Below are 21,380 nucleotides of genomic sequence, written 5' to 3'. Positions count from 1 at the left end.
GACTTGCTCTGTCTTGTCTCTTTGGGGGCGGGTGGGGGTCAGGGGTCAGAGGGCACGCTTCGTCAGGCCCTGGGAAGGGGAGAGGAGAATTTGAATCCGACACATCCGACCCGTGGCGGGCCTCCCGTGCGTGTCCCTCTCCGGCCGGTCCCTGTCTGACTCCTCCCCGCCGGCCTTCCGTTCTCGGTCCGCGGGTGGTTGACGGCCATACCCCGCTCCTCTGGGAGCGTGGAGTCCGACCGGCAGGCCTCCTCCGGCCCGGGGGTGAAGGGTGCAGCTGGCACCTGGGTGCCCACCTCCTGCAGCCCGCATTCGGAGGGCGACCCGCTCAGGACAGGACCCAGGAGGCCAGAACAGAACACTTTATGGGGGGGGGCGGGGCGACACGGGGTCAGGGCTCCCCGCCAGCTCGGCCTGCGCTGTCCACCCCCTCCCAGCCTTGCTCCCTCCTGTGACCGCTCCCCGTGGGCTTGTTGAGATGGACCCGACACATCCCTCCTGCCCTGAAAATGTGCATTTCTCCACCCGCTTCCCTTCACTCCCAACAGACAAACCAAGAACGCCAGGCTGCCCCCCACCCAGTGGGGACGTAGAGGTTCAGGGCCCGGAGCAGTGGCTGGGCTTCAAGGGGCACCGAGATGGGGTGTGGAGAGTTCAGAAGGCCCCCCGGATTCCCAGGGCCTCAGGGACGCCAGGGGAGGGCGGGGGCCTGACCCCCGACTTAGGGGCTGCTTCCCTTTCAGCATCTTTTAAAACACACGTCTCAGTCCTGACCCCAACACACACACAGACCACACACATATCACACACACACCACACGCACACACATCACACACACACAGACCCCACACACACACGGCACACACACACCCCACGCACCACACACACCACGCACACACCCCACACAGACCACACACACATCACACACACACACCACGCACACACATCACACACACAGACCCCACACACACGCACCCCACACAGACCACACACACATCACACACACACACCACGCATGGCACACACACACCCCACGCACCCCACACCCCACGCACACACCCCACACAGACCACATACACGCACACACACACCACGCACACACCACACCACACACACTGCCTGCAAGTCCTGCCTTTAGTTTTGCACCTGCTGCCCGGCACCCAGAGTCTGGCCTCTTTGCCTGCCAGGGCCTAGGGAAGAAGACGGGAGAGAGGTAAGCATGGTCCAGGGTGCAGCCCTAAGCCCAAGAACCGGAACACGGTGGGAAGAACCAGGTGCCATATGGAAGCCCCTGCCCAGGATGAGTCTGGCTTGGGGGTGGGAATTAGGGGGCTGATAGGTGAAAGAGGAGGGTCAGGGGAAGGGGTCAAGGATTGAGGCCCAGGGCCCCAAAGAAGGAGGCTGGCCCTCGGGGCAGAAGCCTTTGCACAGGTCCCAGAGTGTTTCCTGTGCCAGGAGGGCAAAGACCTGGGCCCAGCGACCCCTCTCCTCAGCCTCCAAAGCCTTGTGGAGCCGGTAGACACAGGATAGGCTGGTGAGGAGCAGATGTTCAAAATCCCAGGGGCTAAGAGGAGGCCCCTTCCGCAGGTCCTGGAACTGCTGCAGCCGCTGCTCAGCACCCTCCAAGTCACTGGGCACGTGGTGCTGCAGGAGGAGCCTGAGTCGGCGGCCTGGACGTGTGGACGCCAGTTCCTCGTCCTGGATGTGCAGCTGCCCGGTGACATCCAGCTCCAGCCTGGCCCAGAGCAGCTGCAAGGGGAGCTGTGTAAGGAGTGTGCTGAGCTCCGGGGCAGGGTAGGGAGCTAGAGTGGGCCAGGGGGGCATAAGCAGGCAGTAGGTCCCATGCTGGGTGGCCCCCTCCCCCAGCAAGCCCAACTTGAGACATCCCCCTTCCCAACTCTGAGTTTAGGGACCTCTGGACACTGCCCCCTCACCCCCACCCCCAAGTCCCAAGCTGGAGGAAAGACCTCAAACATCACTTCCGGGGCCTCTGGCTCCTGCAGACCACCTGCCACGCTGGTGCTGTCCATGGGCTGCCCTGGGGCAGCAGAGAGAAGTCAGGCCCCTGCCAAGCTCCGTCCTAAACAACCCATCTTCCCAGAAGTGCCCCTTAGCTGCCTGTAAGAGTGTCTAGAGGTTTTAGTTGCAAGAGTAGGATTGCCATTCCATTCCCCCCCACCCGCACACCCCCTACACACATACACACATTGGCATTTACCACCCCAGGCATAGGTCTTATTCCAAGATCATCCCAAACCCAGAGAGCACCTCAGCAAATGTCCAGAACTCCTTGAACTTCGCAGTTCCCTTGGCCAAGAGCTCCAGGGCAACGGGTCACGAGACACTTTACTTCCCACTCCCCCTCCCTCCCTATCATCTGGTTTACAGTGTAACCTAAAACAGTGACCTTCCTCAAAGATTGAGGACCCCTTTTGGAAAGAACCCACTCCTTCCTTACTCCTCAGTAGTGATGGTATGCAAGGCAGGGAGACCAGGCAAGGCAGAATGACGGTTACAGCTTCCTTCATCCCACCCCAGGGTGCACCCGTCCCTTGAAATGATTGTTCCAAGCCCAGGGCAGATCAAGGGAAACTGCTTCAGGCATCAACGAGAATAAGCCCAGGCACAACTCTGTCCAGGGTCAGCACCTACATTTATCTCCCTTCACTTCACCTGGACCTTTCCTGTTCTAGGGGAGGGGCCCACGCCATTAACCTCTGCAGCACAGGTCAGTCCACAATCCCGAGACCCTGCTAGGCTCAGATAGAACCAACTATAACTGCTATTAGCCAGCACCCTTCCTTGGTTCCCATACCCCACCCTGAAGCCCTGGTACCTTCGTGGCGCTGGGTTGTAGCCAACCCAGGGAGGAGGCAGATGGCTACCATTAGCCAAGCCAGGAACTTAATTTTCCCCGCCATGCCCCACCGCGTCCTCCGAGTTCTGCTCTCCCTGGCTGCTCTCTGCTCCTGCATCCGTCTGCCACACACCATGGCTCCAGCTTTCCACTGCGGGCTGCTCAAGTGTTCCCTGCTTTGCGTGTCAGTCTTCAAAGCAAAACGGGGAGGAGCTGGCTCTGGCTTCCCAGGGCTCTTTCCATCCCGTAGAAATGTGAAATCCTTGGTTGTTGGCAGTAGGAGCCTGTTGCTACCCAGATGGGCCGGATTCTTAGTTAATAGAAAAAAGGTGTTGGGTAGCAAACAGCTTGAGCTTGGCCCTCCTGAAAGGTAGGGAAGAGCCCAGGCCGTAATACTACCTTACTATTTATCTGTCCTCATACCCAAAACATCCTGCAGCTGAGCCCAACTCCGGACGCCCAGTCCCCAGCCCAGCCTCCAGGGAGCCCCTCAGCAGCCAAAAGCATCAGCTGCAAAGCTCAGTCCTACAAATGCATCCCTGACCGACTGGACAGTGCCATGGGCAGGCAAAGCCAAGCACTTCCACCTCAGGCACTCAGCCAGACCGGCTGAACACAGAGTCCAGACCAGCTCGGGTGGGGAGTTCTATCCCCTGGAAGCTCTGCAGCTCCCGAATGTCATTTGCCTCAGCCCTGGGTCCTCCTCTGCTTGTTTACAACATTCTTGGCTCAGGCCAGAGTCTAGGGCAGTGATGGCGAACCTATGACATGCGTGTCAGCAGTGACACACGAACTCATTTTTTTGGTTGATTTTTGTTAAATGGCATTTAAATATATAAAATAAATATCAAAAATATAAGTCTTGCCAAAACCGGTTTGGCTCAGTGGATAGAGCGGCGGCCTGCGGACTGAAGGGTCCCGGGTTTGATTCCGGTCAAGGGCATGTACCTTGGTTTCGGGCACATCCCCAGTGGGAGGTGTACAGGAGGCAGCTGGTCGATGTTTCTCTCTCATCGATGTTTCTGATTCTCTATCTCTCTCCCTTCCTCTCTGTAAAAAATCAATCAAAAAAATATATATATATATTTATACATATATATATGTCTTTGTTTTACTATGGTTGCAAATATCAAAAAATTTCTGTATGTGACATGGCACCAGAGTTAAGTTATGGTTTTTCAAAATGCTGACACGCCGAGCTCAAAAGGTTCGACATCACTGGTCTAGCAAGATTCCCTTAGATCAAGCGTGATGGGCTGTCAAGTTACAGGGTTCAAGACTCAAAAAGGAGCTGCAGCTCATGGAACCCTGTGGATATTTGGATGGAATGAGGGTAGATAGTGGTTTCCTGGTTCCACCCAGGCCCCTGGACACATAAGCTACTGCCAGACATGGGCTTTCTCCAGCAGTTGTTGAGACCCTGCTAGAGGCCATGCCACACCCACCCTAAGGCCTGTGCTATATGAACTTTGAATTTCAGCTGCAGAACACCCCAGAAATACATCCAGGCCTGCAGGTCACCACATCTGTAACTGCACTATTCAGTCCCGTTAAAACAGACTCCCAGTTTGGTAGTCAGCAGGGAAAACGCCTGCCTGCCATATCCCCTCTCCTGAGTAAAAACTTCATGTTGATAAGCACACAGGAAATGGTAAGTCTAAGTAGGATTTTATTTACACAGACTCAATTATAGATAAGGCGCTTTCTAGGATCCAGATGCCTTCCCTGGAGCTACTTGGCTTCGGGTTTCTTCTCCCCGGCTTCAAGCTTGAGACTCTCAGGGGGCTGGCGATAGGCAGGGAAAGCCTCCCATGGGCTATTCAGGTCAAACTTGCGGAACTCTTGGGCCAATTCCACCGGCTCAGCCACCACACGCTTCACTTCATCATCATAGCGTAACTGCAGAAGAAAAAGGCAGGTTTGTGCACAGAGCAAGGCCTTGTTACAGCAAGCAGACCACCTTCCCATGCCGGCCCCTTTACTTCTCTATTCTTGATTCCTGTCCCAGCCTGTTTCAAGTCTCCATCCACACCTGTTACTTACTAACCATAGTCCAAAATGCCCTCTGTCTCATGCCCTGCCATCACCCAGTCAGGCTCACCTGCCCACCATCCCATTATGAGCTCTTTCCAGCTGAACTGAATTTGCTCACCCATCCACACACTTTATGATAAGAATTTGCCCAGGATTAGAGAGCAAGTCAGTGGCTGAAAAGAATACACCTAACTGGCAGGCACTAAAGTTGAGGCCTTGGGGCCTTGGCATTATTGGTGTCAGGATGTGAGGCAATCAAAAATAAATAAATAAAAGATGTGAGGCAATCAATTTGTCTTTTAATCCAAGAACATGGTATATCCATCAATTTATGTTGGTCTTTTTATTTATTTTTAATTTTTTAGAGAAAGAAAATATCAATTTGTTGTTCCACTCATTTGTGCATTCACTGGTTGCTTCATATATATGCCCTGACTGGGTTTTGAACCTACAACCTTGGTATACTGGGAGGATGCTCTAACCAACTGAACTACCCAGCCAGCACTTATGTTGGTCTCTTTAATTTCTCTTGGCAATATGTTGTTGTATTCAGTGTAAAGATTTGTTGTTGTTGGTTGTTGTTAATCCTCACCGGATATTTTTTCCATTGTTTTTTTTTTTTTTTTTTTTTTTAGAGAGAGTGGAAGGGAGGAATAGTAGGGGAGAGGGAGAGAAAGGGAGAAAGAGATTGAGGGAGAGCAAGATTGCTGTGAGACACACATTGATTAGTTGCCTCCTATACACACCCTGATTGGGGCCAGGGATTGAATCTGCAACCCAGGTATGTGCCCTTGACTGGAAATCGAACCTGGGACCCTTTGATACATGGGCCGACACTCTAACCCCTGAGCAATGCTGGCCAGGGCTAATTTGCTTTTTTAATTGAGGCAATCAATTTGGCATGGCTTTTCTTGTTATTGGAGGATCAGCTGGATAAGAACAAACAAGTGCTAGGGTTAAGAGGCAGTCCAAATTAGGGGGACAGTTGGGGTGAAAGAAAGGGAGAAGAGAGGGAAGTAACCCTGACCAGAAGTAGCTTGAGAAGGAAAGGGAACCATGCAAAATACAGGAGGATTTGAGCACTAAAGAGAAGGGCTGGATTGCCACTATCTTGGTATTTCTAAGTCACTTTGCTACAAAATCACTGGTGTTAATGTACACAATAGAGCATCTCCCCGCTGACAAACAACCTGCAGCACATGGATGGTAAAGCAAAGCACTGAACTTCTTTATAAGGCCCTTATGGTCACACTAGAGGCCCGGTGCATGAAAATTCATGCCCTGGAGGGGGGTTCCCTCAGCCTGGCCTGCCCTCTCTCACAGTCCGGGAGCCCTCAGGGGTGGGAGGCGATCAGGGGAAGGCAACGCCTCATCACACCCCTGCTGCTGCCACTGTTGGCAGCGCAAGCCTCAGGCGGCCCTGGGTGGCTGGGGGGCTGAGGGGACTGGGGGACTCTGGAGGCAGGTGTGCAGAGTGGCCGGGCTCACCTGGGGGTAGGCCCGGCCTTGCTGGGAGCCTGCTGCCCCTGCGGAGCTAAGGGGACTGGGAGCCACCATCTTGTGGCTGTGGGTGCTGCCATCTTTGAGGGTGGGACAATTAGCATATTCCCTCCTTATTGGCTATGGGTGCCACCATCTTTGCAATGGCGTGATGGCCAATTAGCATATTCCCTCTTTATTAGACAGGATGTTACTGGTCCTGCCTCTGGCCATTCTCAAAGGCTGAATATTCAGTGTCTTCTCTGTCAGCTTCCTTCTCAGAAATCCAGGGTAGGGTAAAATGACATTCCACTTTCAGATCTTGGGGACAGACTCTATGTTCTCAAGGCTGCCCTGATCATTCAAATGATCACTACAATAATGGCTAGCATCAACTGAGCATTTATAGTACACCAGGTATTACGTATACATCATTTAGAACACTGCAAATCTTATTGGTTAAGTACTATTATTGTTCCCAATTCACAGATGAGTAAAACTGTCATAGAGAAAGTTGTAACTTGCCCCAAATTATAAAAGTGGAGCTAGGATTTGAATCCAGAGCCAATGCTCTTAAACCACCACAATCCACAAATCATATTTCCTGCCATGCCCAGGATCCCCCAGGTTCCCTGCCAGTCCTTCCCTGAGGCTGCTATCACAGTTCCAAGGCTCCTACCTCAACGTAGCCAGACAGGGGAAAGTCTTTCCGGAAAGGATGTCCTTCAAAGCCATAGTCTGTCAGGATCCTTCTTAGGTCAGGGTGGTTAGCAAAGAAGACTCCAAACATGTCCCAGATCTAGAAAAAAGAGGCCCTCGGGCAACCAGTCCATCATGGCCAACATGGGGGTAAGGGGCTGTGCTGCCCACAGTAGTTCCAACCAATTCTGCAACTCTGGCTCAGAAGCACGGTCCACCATGCCCAGTAACTCACCTCCCTCTCATACCAGTTTGCTGCCTTATGCACAGAGACAGAGGACTCAATGGGCGTCAGCTCATCTGTATAGGTCTTCACACGGATGCGGGAGTTGAAGCGCAGAGACAGCAGGTTGTAAACAATCTAGGGAGAACAGAGGAAATGGAGGACCAAGATGGCCATAAGCTGAAGTCCCTGAGGGGGAATATCAATGATGACACAAGGTGAATTAGATAAATCTGCCTTCTATCCTGAAGCTCAAAACCTCAAGATCCTCCTGTACTTACAACTGCTTTCAAAGGCCTAAGCCACACTAACATATAGCTGCTCAGCAGTGGGCATACGTGTCTTTGTTCATGCTATTCCCTTTGTCTAGGACAGTGATGGCGAACCTTTTGAGCTCGGCGTGTCAGCATTTTGAAAAACCCTAACTTAACTCTGGTGCTGTGTCACATATAGAAATTTTTTGATATTTGCAACCATAGTAAAACAAAGACTTATATTTTTGATATTTATTTTCTATATTTAAATGGCATTTAACAAAGAAAAATCAACCAAAAAAATGAGTTCATGTCACCTCTGACACGCGTGTCACAGGCTCGCCATCACTGGTCTAGGATGTCTCCAAACCACATCTCCCCCAACCCCAATCCTCACTGAACTAATTTCTAGTCTTCTGGTCATCCATTAAGACTCAGCACAAACATTCTCTCTCCCTTCAAAGAAGCCTCCAGACAGGGCTAAGTGGTCCTCCTTCATTATTATAGCACATCTTTAATATACCATGTGTCATATGTTATTACACTAAGCTGTTTATGTATCCTTCCTGACTAGAGTTTGAGGGACTCCTGGAAGGCAGTTATTGGGTGTTATTTCTCTGTCCCAGGATCTGGCAAATAGTATATTATCAGTAAATGTCAATAGTTAAATATATTGAAAACTTGTGTGCTAGCAATCTACCTGTACTATCTCATTTAATCCTCACAACCACCCTGAGTTAGGGACAATTTTATACTTACTCTGCCCAAAAGAAAACGAAAAGTCAAAAAAAGATTAAACAAAATATTCACGCAGTGTATAGATGGCAGAGCCAGGATTTAAACTCGAGGCCTGCCTAATGCTGAGGCTCTAGTTTAACTGTTTTGTTAAGCTGTTTGACCCAACTAAAACTTAAGAAGGCTATGGTTCCTACTGGCAACTCTTAGTCTAAAAGTGTTCTGTTCCCTTTCCTTCCTTTACCCCCCAAAACCTTCTCAAACCTCCTGACTGACCTCAAAACGGTTCTGCCGGGTTGGGATGTCCACTGCTGTCAAGTCAGCCAAGGATTTGAATTGTGCATTGGTGTGATCCCTGAGGAAAGTCAGCACTGGAACGACTCCATCAGGATGGATACAGAGTTCCAACTCATTGAAGCAGGACACCTGCAGACATGAAACAGGAGGTAGAGACAACAAAGAGCTACCAAGGGAGCAACTAACTTTAGCATATTCTCTGATTTAAGGCAGAGAAAGAAACCTGAGTTGGGATGGAGGAATCTGTGGGACTTTTTAAAAAATGTTTTTCTTGATTCTAGAGGAGAGAGGAAGGGAGAGGATTTTAAAGAGAAACAATTGATGAGAGAGAAACATCAATCGTTTGCCTCCTGCACAGCCCTACTGGGGATCAATCCTGCAACCCGGGATTGACCAGGAATTGAAGCAGTGACCTCTTTGTTCATGGGTTGATGCTCAACCACTGAGCCACACTGGCTGGGCAGAATCTGTGGTTTTTGATCTCAGGCTGCCCACTCCCACATGACCTGAGAATATGGTTCTTTCTTGACCCCGGCCAAACAACAGTACTGAATTTTACCTGAACCTGTTGGATATACTTGGGCAGGATTTCAGCCACATACTCTCCAAAAGCTGAGAGCTGTTTGTGGGCCACATCATTCCGTGGTCTGACAGTGGCTGAAAGGAGAAGGCATATTTAACAAACAAATGGCAAAGACAGCAACCAGCCCTGCATCCAATCTAGTCTGGGCTTATAAGAAGCTCCCTGTAGAACTTTGAGAAAGGTGAGGATGGAGGGAATAGGAAGTGGTGAAACCTTAGGGGAAATGCCACCTACACAGTCCGCAAAGACTCTCATATTGAAGCTGGCATGTTTGCCTCTTCTCAAAACTACTCCATGGTTCTTCCCTTCATAAAGCCTGCATTTCTGTTAAAGCAACATATGTCTCCGCTCTCTTACCAGACTCCATAAGGGTGGGAGCCAGAATGTTTGCTTCTGTGCATCTCCTTAGCACCTGGCTCATAGCAGGCTCTCAAGGAAGAACTTCAGGGCTTAAGAGCTCTCACATACTCTCCAGTTGAACCTTATTTTTTTGTGCATAGATGAAGCAACTGACTCCCAGTTGGCTTACATTGTCTATAACATCTCTATACAGTCATTCATGCAACCTAATCCCTGAGCACCCAAACGGCATAAACTGCAGGGTAATGGCTATTTGTTCTCTGCCTCTGGCAGCAAGCGGGCCTGCTCTGTCACTCAATAGTGTTGTAACCCTGAGCAAGTTATTTCTCTGAACTGTTTCCAGCCTGATTCATAGTGTGAAAATACTATCTACCTCATGAGATTGTTGTGAGGACTTTAAGACCATTCATAAAAACACTTCCCAGGTGCCTGGCACACAATAAGCACTCAATGTGAGCGACTATGACGACAGGCTCTATATTGGGCTCTAAGGCCCAAATATTATGTTTCCTGCTCTCAAACAGCTGACAGTTTAATCAGAAAAACAGAATCACGGAAGTGGACGAGGAGGCAATCATGGACATAACAGAGGGACCTAAGGGCACAGGGAGGGCCCGATTCGGCCTGCTGAGTGAGGATCGTAGCAGTCAGCTCTCCAAGGACAAGTAGACTTGCCAGGCCGCAGGGAAGGGCATCCCAGAGCAAGGACAAACATGACGAAGGGAATGAGGAGCCCCCGCCCGCAGTCCCGAGAAGGGCCGGGCCGCACATACTCACGGCGCTTGTCGGCCGCAGCGCTTTCCCTCCTCACCGGCAGCAACAGCGCCGAGGGTCGTCCAACCCCTGCACGGGGAGATAAAAGGCACAGGAGTGCAGGGTGAGGCCTGGGGGGCTCCCTGCGCTGGTCGCCCGCCCTCCTGCCCCGAGCCTCATCCGGTCATCCCCTGCTCACCCCTGGGCAGCGCCACGGCCCCCACGAGCCCCCGACACCAGGCCCTAGCGGCGGCCGCCATGATCCCCAGATGCACACCAAGCAGCAAAGGCAAGACCTACAGGACACGGAGCCACAAGGGCACGGACCGGAAGCGGAAGTGTGCCTTACATTTTCTTCCGGGCGGACGCCGGGCCAAAAGCAGAGGTTCCGGGATCCGGGCTTCCGAATGATAGGAAGGAAAGCAGGTGAGAAAACAAGGCAAGCTGGTGGGAAAACCGTGAGGTGAACGTGGCCCTAGCTTGGTGTGGCAGAATCTGGAAAGAAGGCGAGGACCCTAAAGAATCGGAACGGTGAGAAGAGGGGAAGGGGCGGGGTTCTGGGTTCCACATTCCACACCTCTTCCCCGCTTCCTTAGCTAAGCTTTTGACGGGGCTGGCGGGCCTGGGGGGCGGCGGGGCGGAGGACGGTTTCCCCGGCGACCGTTTCCCGTTCCCAGGCCGACTCCAGGTGGAGCGGCGACACTGCACGTGGCAATGGGCCTCCTTGTGCCCTGGGCTTGGGACAACTGGCTCTCTCTCGAGTTCCGGAGCCTTGGGGAGTGATTAGGGTGAACTGAGAAATGCGAAGGAGAAACTCGGAAAAGAGCAGATGTGGGGCTGACAGATGTTCCTGCCAAGCCTCAGAGTAGAAGGTCTGGACTTCAGCGAGCGCCGGGGGAGGGAGAGCGTCTACCTGGACACAAGGATTTGGGGTGTGTTTTTTGCCTGGTTCTACTCTCCAGAACCTCGCTAGTTTTATACCCAGTAGTTATTTGGTTTGAAGGCTCTTTGCCAGGTTTTTAAGATAATTGGCTTACTCCAACCACTTGTTTTCATGCCTTGACCAAAAATTCCAGGCCTTTTGTTACATCACGGAAAGGAAACACCCATAGTAAGAAATTGTATTGATTTTAGTAGGTTTGTGGTGCCATTGCAGAATGAACCCAGCTGTAGTTGAAGGAGATCATCAGAGATGTTACTGGCGGGGTCAGGATTAAGGACAATCTGGGCCCACTTTGTTAACAATCGCTTTTTCCTTCTCCCTCTGAATTGCACCATTTGATTCATAGACTGTGGCTGTGGATTCCTTGTTATTGAGGGTGGTGTTACTTTGCAGACAACGGGCAGAGAGAGAAGTTGGCTACCATGGAATCACCAGAGGAGCCTGGAGCATTAATGGATGAAAACTACTTTGTGAACTACACTTTCAAAGATCGGTCACACTCAGGCCGTGTGGCTCAGGGCATCATGAAACTGTGTCTGGAGGAAGAGCTGTTTGCTGACGTCACCATTTCAGTGGAAGGCCGGGAGTTTCAGCTCCACCGGCTGGTCCTCTCAGCTCAAAGCTGCTTCTTCCGGTCCATGTTCACGTCCAACCTGAAGGAGGCCCACAACCGGGTGATTGTGCTGCAGGATGTCAGTGAGTCTGTTTTCCAGCTTCTGGTTGATTATATCTACCATGGGACTGTGAAACTTAGAGCTGATGAGCTGCAGGAAATTTATGAGGTGTCAGATATGTATCAGCTGACATCTCTCTTTGAGGAATGTTCTCGGTTTTTGGCCCGCACAGTGCAGGTGGGGAACTGCCTTCAGGTGATGTGGCTGGCAGATCGGCACAGTGATCCTGAGCTTTACACTGCTGCCAAGCACTGTGCTAAGGCCCACCTAGCCCAGCTGCAGGACACAGAGGAATTTCTCCACTTGCCCCACCACCTACTCACCGATATCATCTCCGGTAAGTTGAGGGAGGGGGCATATCATACCCAGTGCATGTTCTAGTTCAAGAGAAAGAAACCCTCAGGCTTCCTGGTGTTAGTTTACGGTATTGGTGGGAATTTAGATATCTTCTGAAAGAAATTGAGTTGAGATTTAGTGTAGCTGCTGTCAGAGACAGAGTCCCCTTTTGAGGAAGACTCCAGGAAAAGAAAAGGAGCAGAAGGTAGTGAGGAAGTATTTGTATGTATACTCTAATCTCCCCTGTGCATAGGTGTTCTTTTTTCTATTTCTGTTTTTTGCTTATTTTAAATATATTTTTATTGATTTCAGAGAGGAAGGGAGAGGGAGAGATATAGAAACATCAATGATAAGAATCATTGATTGGCTGCCTCCTGCACGCCCCCTACAACCCGGGCATGTGCTCTTGACTGGAATCGAACCTGGGACCTCCAGTCCGCAGGCCAACGCTTTATCCACTGATCCAAACCAGCTAGGGCCATAGGTGTTCTTATCTATCCTGCATCCTAAGTAAATTTATGATGAATGATGGATAAGTCAAGATACCTAAAAAAAACTTAAAAAAAAAAGTCTTTATTGATTTTAGAGAGGAAAAGATAGAAACATCGATGAGAATCATTGATTGGCTGCCTCCTGCACGCACACACACACACACACACACACACACACCCCAGGATCAAGCCCACAACCCGGGCATGTGCTCTGACTGGAAATCAAACCATGACATCCTGGTTCATAGGTTGACGTGCAACCACTGAGCCATGCCGGCTGGGCCCTAAAAAATATTTTAAGTGATTGTCCAAGTTTAGGTTACAATCCTGATACTGCAAGTGAGATATACACATACTTTAGGTGTGAGCTCTGCAGCCCAGTAGATTGCTTCTGTGGCAAATGGGAGTATATCAAACCACCCATTTTGATTAAAAGGCAATTTGAGATTTTCTCATACATGTATGCATACATACATGGTGGTAGTCTAACAAAGTGATTCATATATTTAAAGTCCCTGGCTCTAGATCTCCCTTTTGGATTGTCAGAGTGCCATTGACCATGCCTTTCCTTTGGGTCTCAACAGATGGAGTTCCATGTTCCCAGAACCCAACAGAGGCAATAGAAGCCTGGATCAATTTTAATAAAGAGGAAAGAGAGTCTTTTGCAGAGTCACTCAAGAGTAGCTTGAAGGTAAGGCAGATTTCTTTGGATTAGGACACTACACTAGCCATGTATTACACCCATCAATTGGGCTGGCCATTTTGATGGTGATTGTCTCTGGCTTGAAGTTGATAGGAGCTGGGGGAGAAGGATATGTGTGCCTCTGAGCTCCAAAGCTCCTTGATGGAACTACTTTCATCACTGCATTAACAATCCTAAGCACACTTTGTCTGAATCACCAGCTCGTGATAGTTTTAAGAAGCTGAGAGGATGAATGCAACAGATTCTCCGCCCCGGCATAAAATGCCTGAAAAGTGATTGGAGGAGAGTCAGGGTGACACACAGAAACCGGAGGGGAGTAGGCTAGAGCAAAATGCAAGTGTGTGGCCTAAGACCTTAAAGCATTGAGACTAAGCTGAGCCTTAGCCTAGAATCGGTAGATATCACTTATAATTTTAATTTTTCCAATAGGAAATTGGGGAGAATGTGCACATTTATCTCATCGGGAAAGAGTCATCTCGTACCCACTCATTGGCTGTGTCCTTGCATTGTGCTGAAGATGACTCCATCAGTGTACGTGGCCAAAACAGTTTGTGCCACCAGATCACTGCAGCCTGCAAGCATGGTGGAGACTTGTACGTGGTAGGAGGGTCCATCCCACGGCGCATGTGGAAGTGTAACAACGCCACTGTGGACTGGGAGTGGTGTGCGCCCTTACCCCGGGACCGGCTCCAGCACACCATGGTGTCTGTGCCCGGGAGAGATGCTATATATTCACTGGGTGGCAAGACACTGCAGGATACCCTCTCCAATGCAGTTATCTATTACCAGGTAGATTATAACATCTGGATAGAGACAACACAGCTAGAGGTGGCTGTGTCAGGGGCCGCTGGAGCCAATCTCAACGGGATCATCTACTTACTGGGGGGGGAGGAGAATGACCTGGACTTCTTTACCAAACCTTCCCGACTCATCCAGTGCTTTGACACAGAGACAGACAAGTGCTACATGAAGCCCTATGTGCTGCCCTTTGCCGGCCGCATGCATGCCGCTGTGCATAAGGATCTGGTGTTCATCGTGGCTGAAGGGGACTCCCTGGTCTGCTACAATCCCCTGCTAGACAGCTTTACCCGGCTTTGCCTTCCTGAGGCCTGGAGCTCCACCCCACCCCTCTGGAAGATCGCCAGCTGTAATGGGAGCATTTATGTTTTTCGGGATCGATATAAAAAGGGGGATGCCAACACCTACAAGCTTGACCCTGCCACTTCAACTATAACAGTCACCAGAGGCATTAAGGTGCTGCTTACTAATTTGCAGTTTGTGTTGGCATAAGGCAGTGGGGGAAGAGCGGCTGACTTTTGTCCTCCCCTTTTCCAGTACCTACCCATACAAACTGGAAGTCTCCAAAATCCCAGCTCAGAGTACTATGTTATTTTGTGGCACATGTTCAAAAGGCAGCCCTCAGCCCTTCCCTGAATCCATAGGGGTAGCCATTGGGCTTTCTAGACTGCCACTGCTCAGCTGGCTGCCTGAATGAGTGCAGGTCAGCCTGTTCTCTGCCATCCCTGGTGATCCTGTGCCCACCGCTGATTGCTCAGAGCAAGCACTCCTTGGATCTGAGGTACAGCCTCCCCTCCTTACCTGATCAGTGTTAAATATAAGCAACCCTGACCCCAGGACAAAAGGAAAAATGCCCAATCTTTCTTCTATGGTCTGCAAAGTTATTTGGTAATTTTTTCACAAAGAATTAGGTGTTTTAAGAGTTTTTCCTTCAGGCTTTGGTGGGAGAATGGACAAAACTGAAGGTGTCCTTCACCAGCAAGAGTCAACTCTCAAATTCTGGACATTGTGTCTATTGCTTTCTCATCTATCTGTCAGGAAATGGATATTTCAGTTTGATTTTTGGCTTACTCTAAGGGATAAGCCAGAAAACAGTAGAAAGGATTATTTTTATTAATAGCAGAAACATTTTTCAAACTCAAAAATATAAGGTCTCTACTCTTTTAAAAGCTCTAAGTCCAGTTTAGAGCTAGAAACTGTTCATACAAATAAAGTTTCTAGAGGGATACGTGTGTCTGTTTTGAATTCTGAAGGAGAGATTTCCTGACGGAAACTAATTACATGCACACACATTTCTAAGTCAGCCACAATCCCGATTGAATACCATATTTCCTTTTTTATACACAGGACTGCTGCTCCAAAAGTGAGGGGCCAGTGAATTGAGATTCTGACAGTGGCAAAGAGCCAGAGCTGATATTTCTTCTCTTTCTTAGTGTTAAATGTCTTTGAGTTATGGTGCTAAATATCACCAGGTGCAACAGTAGGTGCATGATAGATTTCTTTGACCTTATTCAAAAAATAAGACATCCTCATCCCTATCCCACATCCCCATACCCTGCAAATAAAAGCCAGGCTAAATCTTTCTAGCCATACAACAGTGTTATTTCAGGAAACCGAAACCATGACAAATGGAGAAAAATGACCCATTACTTAGCACACTTCGGTTATGTTGCCTGGGCTTAAGCCCCATTGGTCCTTTAAGCGTTTGCATTCTATTGCCAGCAGGGTTGTCTTGAGTTCTTTCTAGTCCACATGCTTCATGTCTGTGACGGGTGATACAGCTCCTTCTTTGCTGCCTCTGCAGTAATCTTGTGGAACTCCTTGAGGATTTCAAACTGGCCAGGTCTGATAAAGATGTGTGACCGGATCTTGGTGATGGCTCGTATAGCCTCCTCTGGGCTCCAGTTGTACACCTGAAGTACAGGGTTGGGAAATGAAAGAAGCCGGTGTAAGGTGTCTTGACCTAATGACAAGTGCTAATGGGCTCCCAGAATTTCATTTTTATAAAAACTCCATTTTGGGGAGGAAAGGGGTTAAAAACCATGTTCCATGTATTATAAGGGAGAGCAGTTTAGCACTCTCAGGTAACCAGTCTCAAATTACAGGCCAGGGGGACAAGTCAGTCCACTTAATTCTTGCTCTGCCAAACTCTTGTAAAAGAAGGTTGAACGTGTGGCACTCAGATCCTAAATCCAAGCCTGCCAAGGCCTACTAGGTGTCCTCCCTGAGCTGGACCAGTGGGTACAAGTTTCCTGGAAAGAGCAGATTTTTTTTTTTTTAAATATATTCTATTGATTTTCCACAGAGAGGAAGGGAGAGAGACAGAGAGCCAGAAACATCAATGAGAGAGAAACATCGATCAGCCGCCTCCTGCACATCTCCCACTGGGGATGTGCCTGCAACCCAGGCACATGCCCTCGACCGGAATCGAACCTGGGACCCTCCAGTCCACAGGCCGACAGAGCAGATGTTTTTATGTAACTTGTCACCATAACTAGAAAAACAGCACTTTGAATTTTACTGGTAGGGTTATCTTTGTGTCCTAAACTTACTGGTTTAGAATGCAACAGAACCAAGAAAATATAGATTCTAGCCTGCCGGTTCAATTTTCACTTGGCCCAAAATATCCTCCTGAGACCCTGTTTTCAGCAAACAGTCCTAATGACCAAAGCTTTAGTATTGTTAAATCATGTACTCACCAATCCACAGTAACACAAACAAGGCCAGGTGGTTATCTTTACATTTCCTTTTCCCTTAAACTATCCACATGACTTAGTAAATGCTCTGCAGGGGCCAGACAGCTAACAAAAATAAGCTAAGCAGGGGGCATACAATGGAATGATAAGAGTATTTGCTTCTAAATATTTTTACTAGTAAGTGTCCCACCTGCTGATCATAACAAATTGATAGGAGGAATTCCATTGGATCCTGTTTCTAGAAACTAATGTCCAAAACTCTACTCTGAAACACTTGAAGAAATCTGAGTACTATAGAGCCGTAAGTGATCAGCACTATTTACAGTACTAGACATACTATTTTTAACAAGTGTTTCTAGCCCTCAGCTGGTGTTAATATCCTTTGCAATTCCATTTATTGAGTGTCTGCTGTAAGTCAGTGTTTGACATACTTTCTCATTCAAACTCCATAACACATTTAGTTTAAGGAAACAGCATCGGAGAGAGAGAAGCCACTTTTGCGTAAGGTCACATAGCTGGCAGCTGGAACAGCCACAGGTCAGCCTATTGACAAGCTCAGGTACTTTCTACCTCCCAACAGTCTGAAACGGGGGACATGGCTCCTTCCAGCAAGACCCCCCTGTAGACTATGCTACTGAAGTTCTGGAAATCTGCTGTAAAGGGGACCCACCCAGAAAGACCTCTCCTACCTGAATCAGATACGCTGCCACCATAGTGGCACTTCGGGAGCGTCCAGCCTTACAATGCACGTAGACACTCTGGCCCAGGGACTGGTACTTGAGAGCAAACTGAACTCCTTTCTGGAGGTTAGTCAAGGTTGGGATTCCAATCATGTCTATTGTGCTGAGTCGCAGCTGCTCAACTCCTACTTTCCTCCACTCCTGGGACCAGGTCCACCAGCATAAAAGGATGAAAAAAGCCAGATGTTAGTCATATGAAGATGGGCTCCCAAGAGGTAGCAAAGCAACAAGGAAGCTTCAGGGTTTACTACACTGTGAATATACTGTTTACTGTTTTCTAACAAACTCTTTTTTAAAAAAAATATATTTTATTGATTTTTTACAGAGAGGAAGGGATAGGGATAGAGAGTTAGAAACATTGATGAGAGAGAAACATCGATCAGCTGCCTCCTGCACAGCCCCCACTGGGGATGTGCCCGCAACCAAGGTACATGCCCTTGACCAGAATCGAACCCGGGACCCTTGAGTCCGCAGGCCGATGCTCTATCCATTGAGCCAAACCAGTTAGGGCTAACAAGAAAGTCTTACAGAAATATTTTGTGTATTGCTTTTATCCAGAAAAAAAATTTTTTTTAATATGTTCCTATTGATATTTTTAGCGAGGGCAAGAGAGAAACATCAATGTGAGAGAAACATCAATCAACGGTCTCCCGAACACATGACTACACCCCTACCAGGGATGGAGCCTCAAGTCTGGGTATATGTTCTGACCAGGAATCAAACTGGGGACCTTTAGGTGCATAGGATGGCACTCAACCAACTGAACCACACCAGCCAGGGCCAGAAGTATTTCTGCAATGACTGACCTACATGGTTGGTCTTTACCAAACAATAACTATGCTGCTGAGTTAGAATTATGTCCAAGATTTAAAGTGTTCTTAAAGTGCCCTTTGGGTATTTGAATTTTTAACTGCAAAACATCTTACCTAATAATAGACAAACATGTAAACTGATCGTCCCTCTGCTACGCTCACCAGCCAATCAGGAGAGTATGCAAATTAACCCAACAAAGATGGCGGTTAATTTGCATATGTGGGAGCAAAGACTGAAGGCGGCTCCAGCCAGAGCAGCAAAGACTTAAAGGTGGCCCTGGCCGGAGCGAAGGCCTGGGTCCCAGGTGCCGGAAAAAAACTGGTGCCGGCAGCCAGGAGAAGGGAAGGCCTATTGCACGAATCTCTTCGTGCAACGGGCCTCTAGTTAACTATATAAAATTCATCTACAAAAGTTGTGAAACTGTCTCTTTGCATAATCTTGGTCCCTATGCAATGACCTAGCTGCCGGGTTTAGCTACTGTATTTTGAGAGCTTTCTATTACCACTTTCTATTACCACTTTTTTCTTTAGAGGGTATGTGGTAGAAAGTAGAGTTAGTTCCCAGCCAGTGTGGCTCAGTGGTTGAACATCGACTCCTGAACCAGGAGGTCATGATTTGATTCCAAGTCAGGGCAGGTGCCCAGGCTGGAGGCTTGATCCTCAGTGGAAGACATGCAGGAGGCACCCAATCAATGATTCTCTCTCATCTTTGATGTTTCTATCTCTCTCCCTCTCCCTTCCTCTCTGAAATCAATAAAACTATATACTAAAAAACAAAATAAAGTTATTTTTAAATTAAAACAATGCACATACCTTTGCTACTGAAATGTTTACACTTAGCAAAGAAGAAAAGACTCAGAAATAGAAAAAAGGCCTCTGGCAAACTGAGCAACTTTTTTTTTTTTTCTTTAAGCCTTCGGGCCTTCAGATACTCTTGTTAATCTCTTAGCTAGAACCAGAGACTTTAGAACTCTGAATGAAGGTCAATAAAGCTCATGAAATTAGCAAACGTCTTTGCAGTGTGTAGCTTATGCTACAACTGGAGGCCTGGTGCACGACATTCGTGCACTGGGGGTGGGGAGGGGGTGGGGGAGGGGGTCTCCTCAACCATTCCTGCGCCCTCTCGAAATCTGCAATCCAGGACCCCTTGGGGGATATCGGACTGCCTAGGCAGGAGAGCCTGGCTTCTGGCTGAGCGGCGCTCCCCCTGTAGGAGCTGCTCCCTGGTGGTCAGTGTGCCTCATAGCGACCAGTTGTTCTGCCATTCAGTTCATTTGCATATTAGGGTTTTATGATATAGGATTACACCAGAAACTCCTGCAGTGGTTGGTAAATATTCAGATCCTGGAACCCAAGCTGAAGTTCCTGAGTTAGACTCTCTGGGGCTTGTACCTAGGAATATGATATTTTAAGGAGCCTGGTAGATCATATTACAATGTGAGGCCCACTGCTTTGGAGATTTCTTTTTTCTTTAAAATATATTTTATTGATTTTTTACAGAGAGGAAGGGAGAGGGATAGAGAGTTAGAAACATCGATGAGAGAGAAACATCGATCAGCTGCCTCCTGCATACCCCCTCCTGGGGATGTGCCCGCAACCCAGGTACATGCCCTTGACCGGAATCGAACCCGGGACCCTTCAGTCCGCAGGCCGCCGCTCTATCCACTGAGCCAAACCGGTCAGGGCTGCATACTGATTCTTAATTACCGAAATTAAAAATACATTTGTGCACAAAGGGGTAACCGGACTCTGTCAACTCTACTTTCAAACGCCTTTCGCCAACAGTTTTTGTTTCACAATGAGTTTCTACCTCCGGTCGCAGCCATTTAAGCTTAGAGTACCGGGCCCTCCTCTGAAGGGGCCAACAGGCCGGGACACCTGCCTCCCGGCCCGGCCCCGGCCACCTGCAGCGCCCCGGGTGCCCCCGCCCCGGCCCGCCCCGGCCCGCCCCGGCCGGCCCCTCACCTTGGCGGAGTTGCACAGGAATCGGGTCTCGTACTCCTCGCTCATGGTGATCACCCCGCGCACGTTCTCGTCCTCCACCAGCTGCCGAGGTAAAGAGGGGGCTCAGAACAGGCGCCGCCCCCCCGGGGGCACCGACGGGGCCCGGCCCGGCCCCCCGCCGCTCACCCGGTGCGTCAGGCTCCGCAGCGGCAGCGCGCCCAGCAGCACCGTGCGGTCGATGCGGTTGTACCAGTCGCGGCGCGCCCGGCCCGGCACGGTGCCGCGGACCATCGTGTATAGCAGCGTCGGGTAGAAGAGCACCCGGGCCAGGCCGGCCTCCAGCAACGAGCCGGCCGCCATCCCGCCCCACGCGCCCTGGCGCAGCAGCGGCCCGTCCGCCGCCGGGCTCGCGGGCGGCGGCCGCGAGGAGGGCCAGGAGGGGGACGAGGACGGGGGCGGCGAGTCGGCCGGGGCCTCCCACGAAGGCGACGCGGCGGGCGCGGGCCCCTCGGGCGCGGAGCCGTCCGGCCGGGCCCCCGAGGTCTCCGTGATGGACACGGGGGATCCCCAGCCCCGCGGCCTGGAGCTGGAGGAAGGGCCGCCGGCCTCGGGGGAGGGACCGTGGCTCCCGGGGCGGGACAGCAGGGCCCCGGCCGAGGGAGGGCGCGCCCGGGACCAGAGGCCCGGGACTGTGCGGCGAGTCAAACTCCGGCCCATGCCGGCGGCCGGCGGCCCTCCTCCCGCGGGAGGGGGCGGTGGCCGGGTGCGCGGGCCTGACCCCGGCGTGCGGAACGGTGACCCCGGCCGGAGGCGGGGCCTGGCCAATGGCCTGCGGCCTGGGACACCCGGACCGGCGGGAGGGCGGGGCCTCTGCCCCGGGGGAGGGCGTGACGGCTCCCCGGGAACCTGGGCTGATCAGGCCTTTCCCATCCCCCCCCAACCCACCCCATCTGCCTCAAGTCATGGCTC

At 50.2% G+C, this 21,380-nt stretch overlaps 4 protein-coding genes across 5 annotated transcripts; 1 reads left to right on the top strand and 3 right to left on the bottom strand.

Annotated features, from left to right (window-relative positions):
• Positions 1–455: 455 nt before the first annotated feature.
• FAM180B (family with sequence similarity 180 member B) lies at positions 456–2,936 on the bottom strand. The gene is made up of 3 exons (XM_070428004.1): positions 2,837–2,936; positions 1,968–2,038; positions 456–1,749 (listed from the first exon to the last, which is right to left on the bottom strand). The coding sequence occupies exons 1-3, from the start codon at positions 2,919–2,921 to the stop codon at positions 1,354–1,356; spliced, it is 552 nt and encodes a 183-aa protein (XP_070284105.1). The 5' UTR covers positions 2,922–2,936; the 3' UTR covers positions 456–1,353.
• Positions 2,937–4,508: 1,572 nt separating this feature from the next.
• On the bottom strand, positions 4,509–10,574 carry NDUFS3 (NADH:ubiquinone oxidoreductase core subunit S3). The gene is made up of 7 exons (XM_070428003.1): positions 10,474–10,574; positions 10,299–10,364; positions 9,138–9,235; positions 8,558–8,707; positions 7,305–7,430; positions 7,050–7,169; positions 4,509–4,756 (listed from the first exon to the last, which is right to left on the bottom strand). The coding sequence occupies exons 1-7, from the start codon at positions 10,532–10,534 to the stop codon at positions 4,589–4,591; spliced, it is 789 nt and encodes a 262-aa protein (XP_070284104.1). The 5' UTR covers positions 10,535–10,574; the 3' UTR covers positions 4,509–4,588.
• A 91-nt stretch (positions 10,575–10,665) lies between these two features.
• Positions 10,666–15,599, top strand: KBTBD4 (kelch repeat and BTB domain containing 4). Of its 2 annotated transcripts, none has more exons than XM_070427999.1 (4): positions 10,666–10,805; positions 11,611–12,228; positions 13,303–13,409; positions 13,851–15,599. In XM_070427999.1, the coding sequence occupies exons 2-4, from the start codon at positions 11,640–11,642 to the stop codon at positions 14,709–14,711; spliced, it is 1,557 nt and encodes a 518-aa protein (XP_070284100.1). In that variant the 5' UTR covers positions 10,666–10,805; positions 11,611–11,639; the 3' UTR covers positions 14,712–15,599. The 2 variants fall into 2 exon arrangements, with proteins under 2 accessions (XP_070284100.1, XP_070284101.1); XM_070428000.1 differs by having other exon boundaries at positions 11,564–12,228.
• PTPMT1 (protein tyrosine phosphatase mitochondrial 1) lies at positions 12,785–21,169 on the bottom strand. The gene is made up of 4 exons (XM_070428002.1): positions 20,598–21,169; positions 20,433–20,513; positions 17,605–17,796; positions 12,785–16,132 (listed from the first exon to the last, which is right to left on the bottom strand). Exons 1-4 carry the CDS (start codon positions 21,126–21,128, stop codon positions 15,977–15,979), a joined length of 960 nt encoding a protein of 319 aa, XP_070284103.1. The 5' UTR covers positions 21,129–21,169; the 3' UTR covers positions 12,785–15,976.
• Between the last annotated feature and the right edge of the window lie 211 nt (positions 21,170–21,380).

The sequence above is a fragment of the Myotis yumanensis genome, unplaced genomic scaffold (assembly GCF_028538775.1).
Source record: "Myotis yumanensis isolate MYYU_CA2020_CCGP unplaced genomic scaffold, mMyoYum1.0.hap1 SCAF_10, whole genome shotgun sequence".
NCBI classification, from domain to species: domain Eukaryota; kingdom Metazoa; phylum Chordata; class Mammalia; order Chiroptera; family Vespertilionidae; genus Myotis; species Myotis yumanensis.
The sequence above is the reverse complement of the archived record's forward strand: the minus strand, read 5'-3'. Positions and strand labels throughout refer to the sequence as shown.

Coding starts and splice junctions, on each gene's coding strand:
- FAM180B (XM_070428004.1), bottom strand. CDS start 2,921: ATGGCGGGGAAAATTAAGTTCCTGGCTTGGCTAATGGTAGCCATCTGC. Junction 2,039..2,836: donor TACAACCCAGCGCCACGAAG/GTACCAGGGCTT, acceptor CTGCTGCCCCAG/GGCAGCCCATGGACAGCACC. Junction 1,750..1,967: donor CCCCGGAAGTGATGTTTGAG/GTCTTTCCTCCA, acceptor CTCCCCTTGCAG/CTGCTCTGGGCCAGGCTGGA.
- NDUFS3 (XM_070428003.1), bottom strand. CDS start 10,534: ATGGCGGCCGCCGCTAGGGCCTGGTGTCGGGGGCTCGTGGGGGCCGTG. Junction 10,365..10,473: donor GGCCGTGGCGCTGCCCAGGG/GTGAGCAGGGGA, acceptor CTCCCCGTGCAG/GGGTTGGACGACCCTCGGCG. Junction 4,757..7,049: donor CCCTGTCTGGCTACGTTGAG/GTAGGAGCCTTG, acceptor TTTCTTCTGCAG/TTACGCTATGATGATGAAGT.
- PTPMT1 (XM_070428002.1), bottom strand. CDS start 21,128: ATGGGCCGGAGTTTGACTCGCCGCACAGTCCCGGGCCTCTGGTCCCGG. Junction 20,514..20,597: donor TGCGGAGCCTGACGCACCGG/GTGAGCGGCGGG, acceptor TTACCTCGGCAG/CTGGTGGAGGACGAGAACGT. Junction 17,797..20,432: donor TCCTGTGCAACTCCGCCAAG/GTGAGGGGCCGG, acceptor ACCTGGTCCCAG/GAGTGGAGGAAAGTAGGAGT.
- KBTBD4 (XM_070427999.1), top strand. CDS start 11,640: ATGGAATCACCAGAGGAGCCTGGAGCATTAATGGATGAAAACTACTTT. Junction 12,229..13,302: donor ACTCACCGATATCATCTCCG/GTAAGTTGAGGG, acceptor GGGTCTCAACAG/ATGGAGTTCCATGTTCCCAG. Junction 13,410..13,850: donor CACTCAAGAGTAGCTTGAAG/GTAAGGCAGATT, acceptor TTTTTCCAATAG/GAAATTGGGGAGAATGTGCA.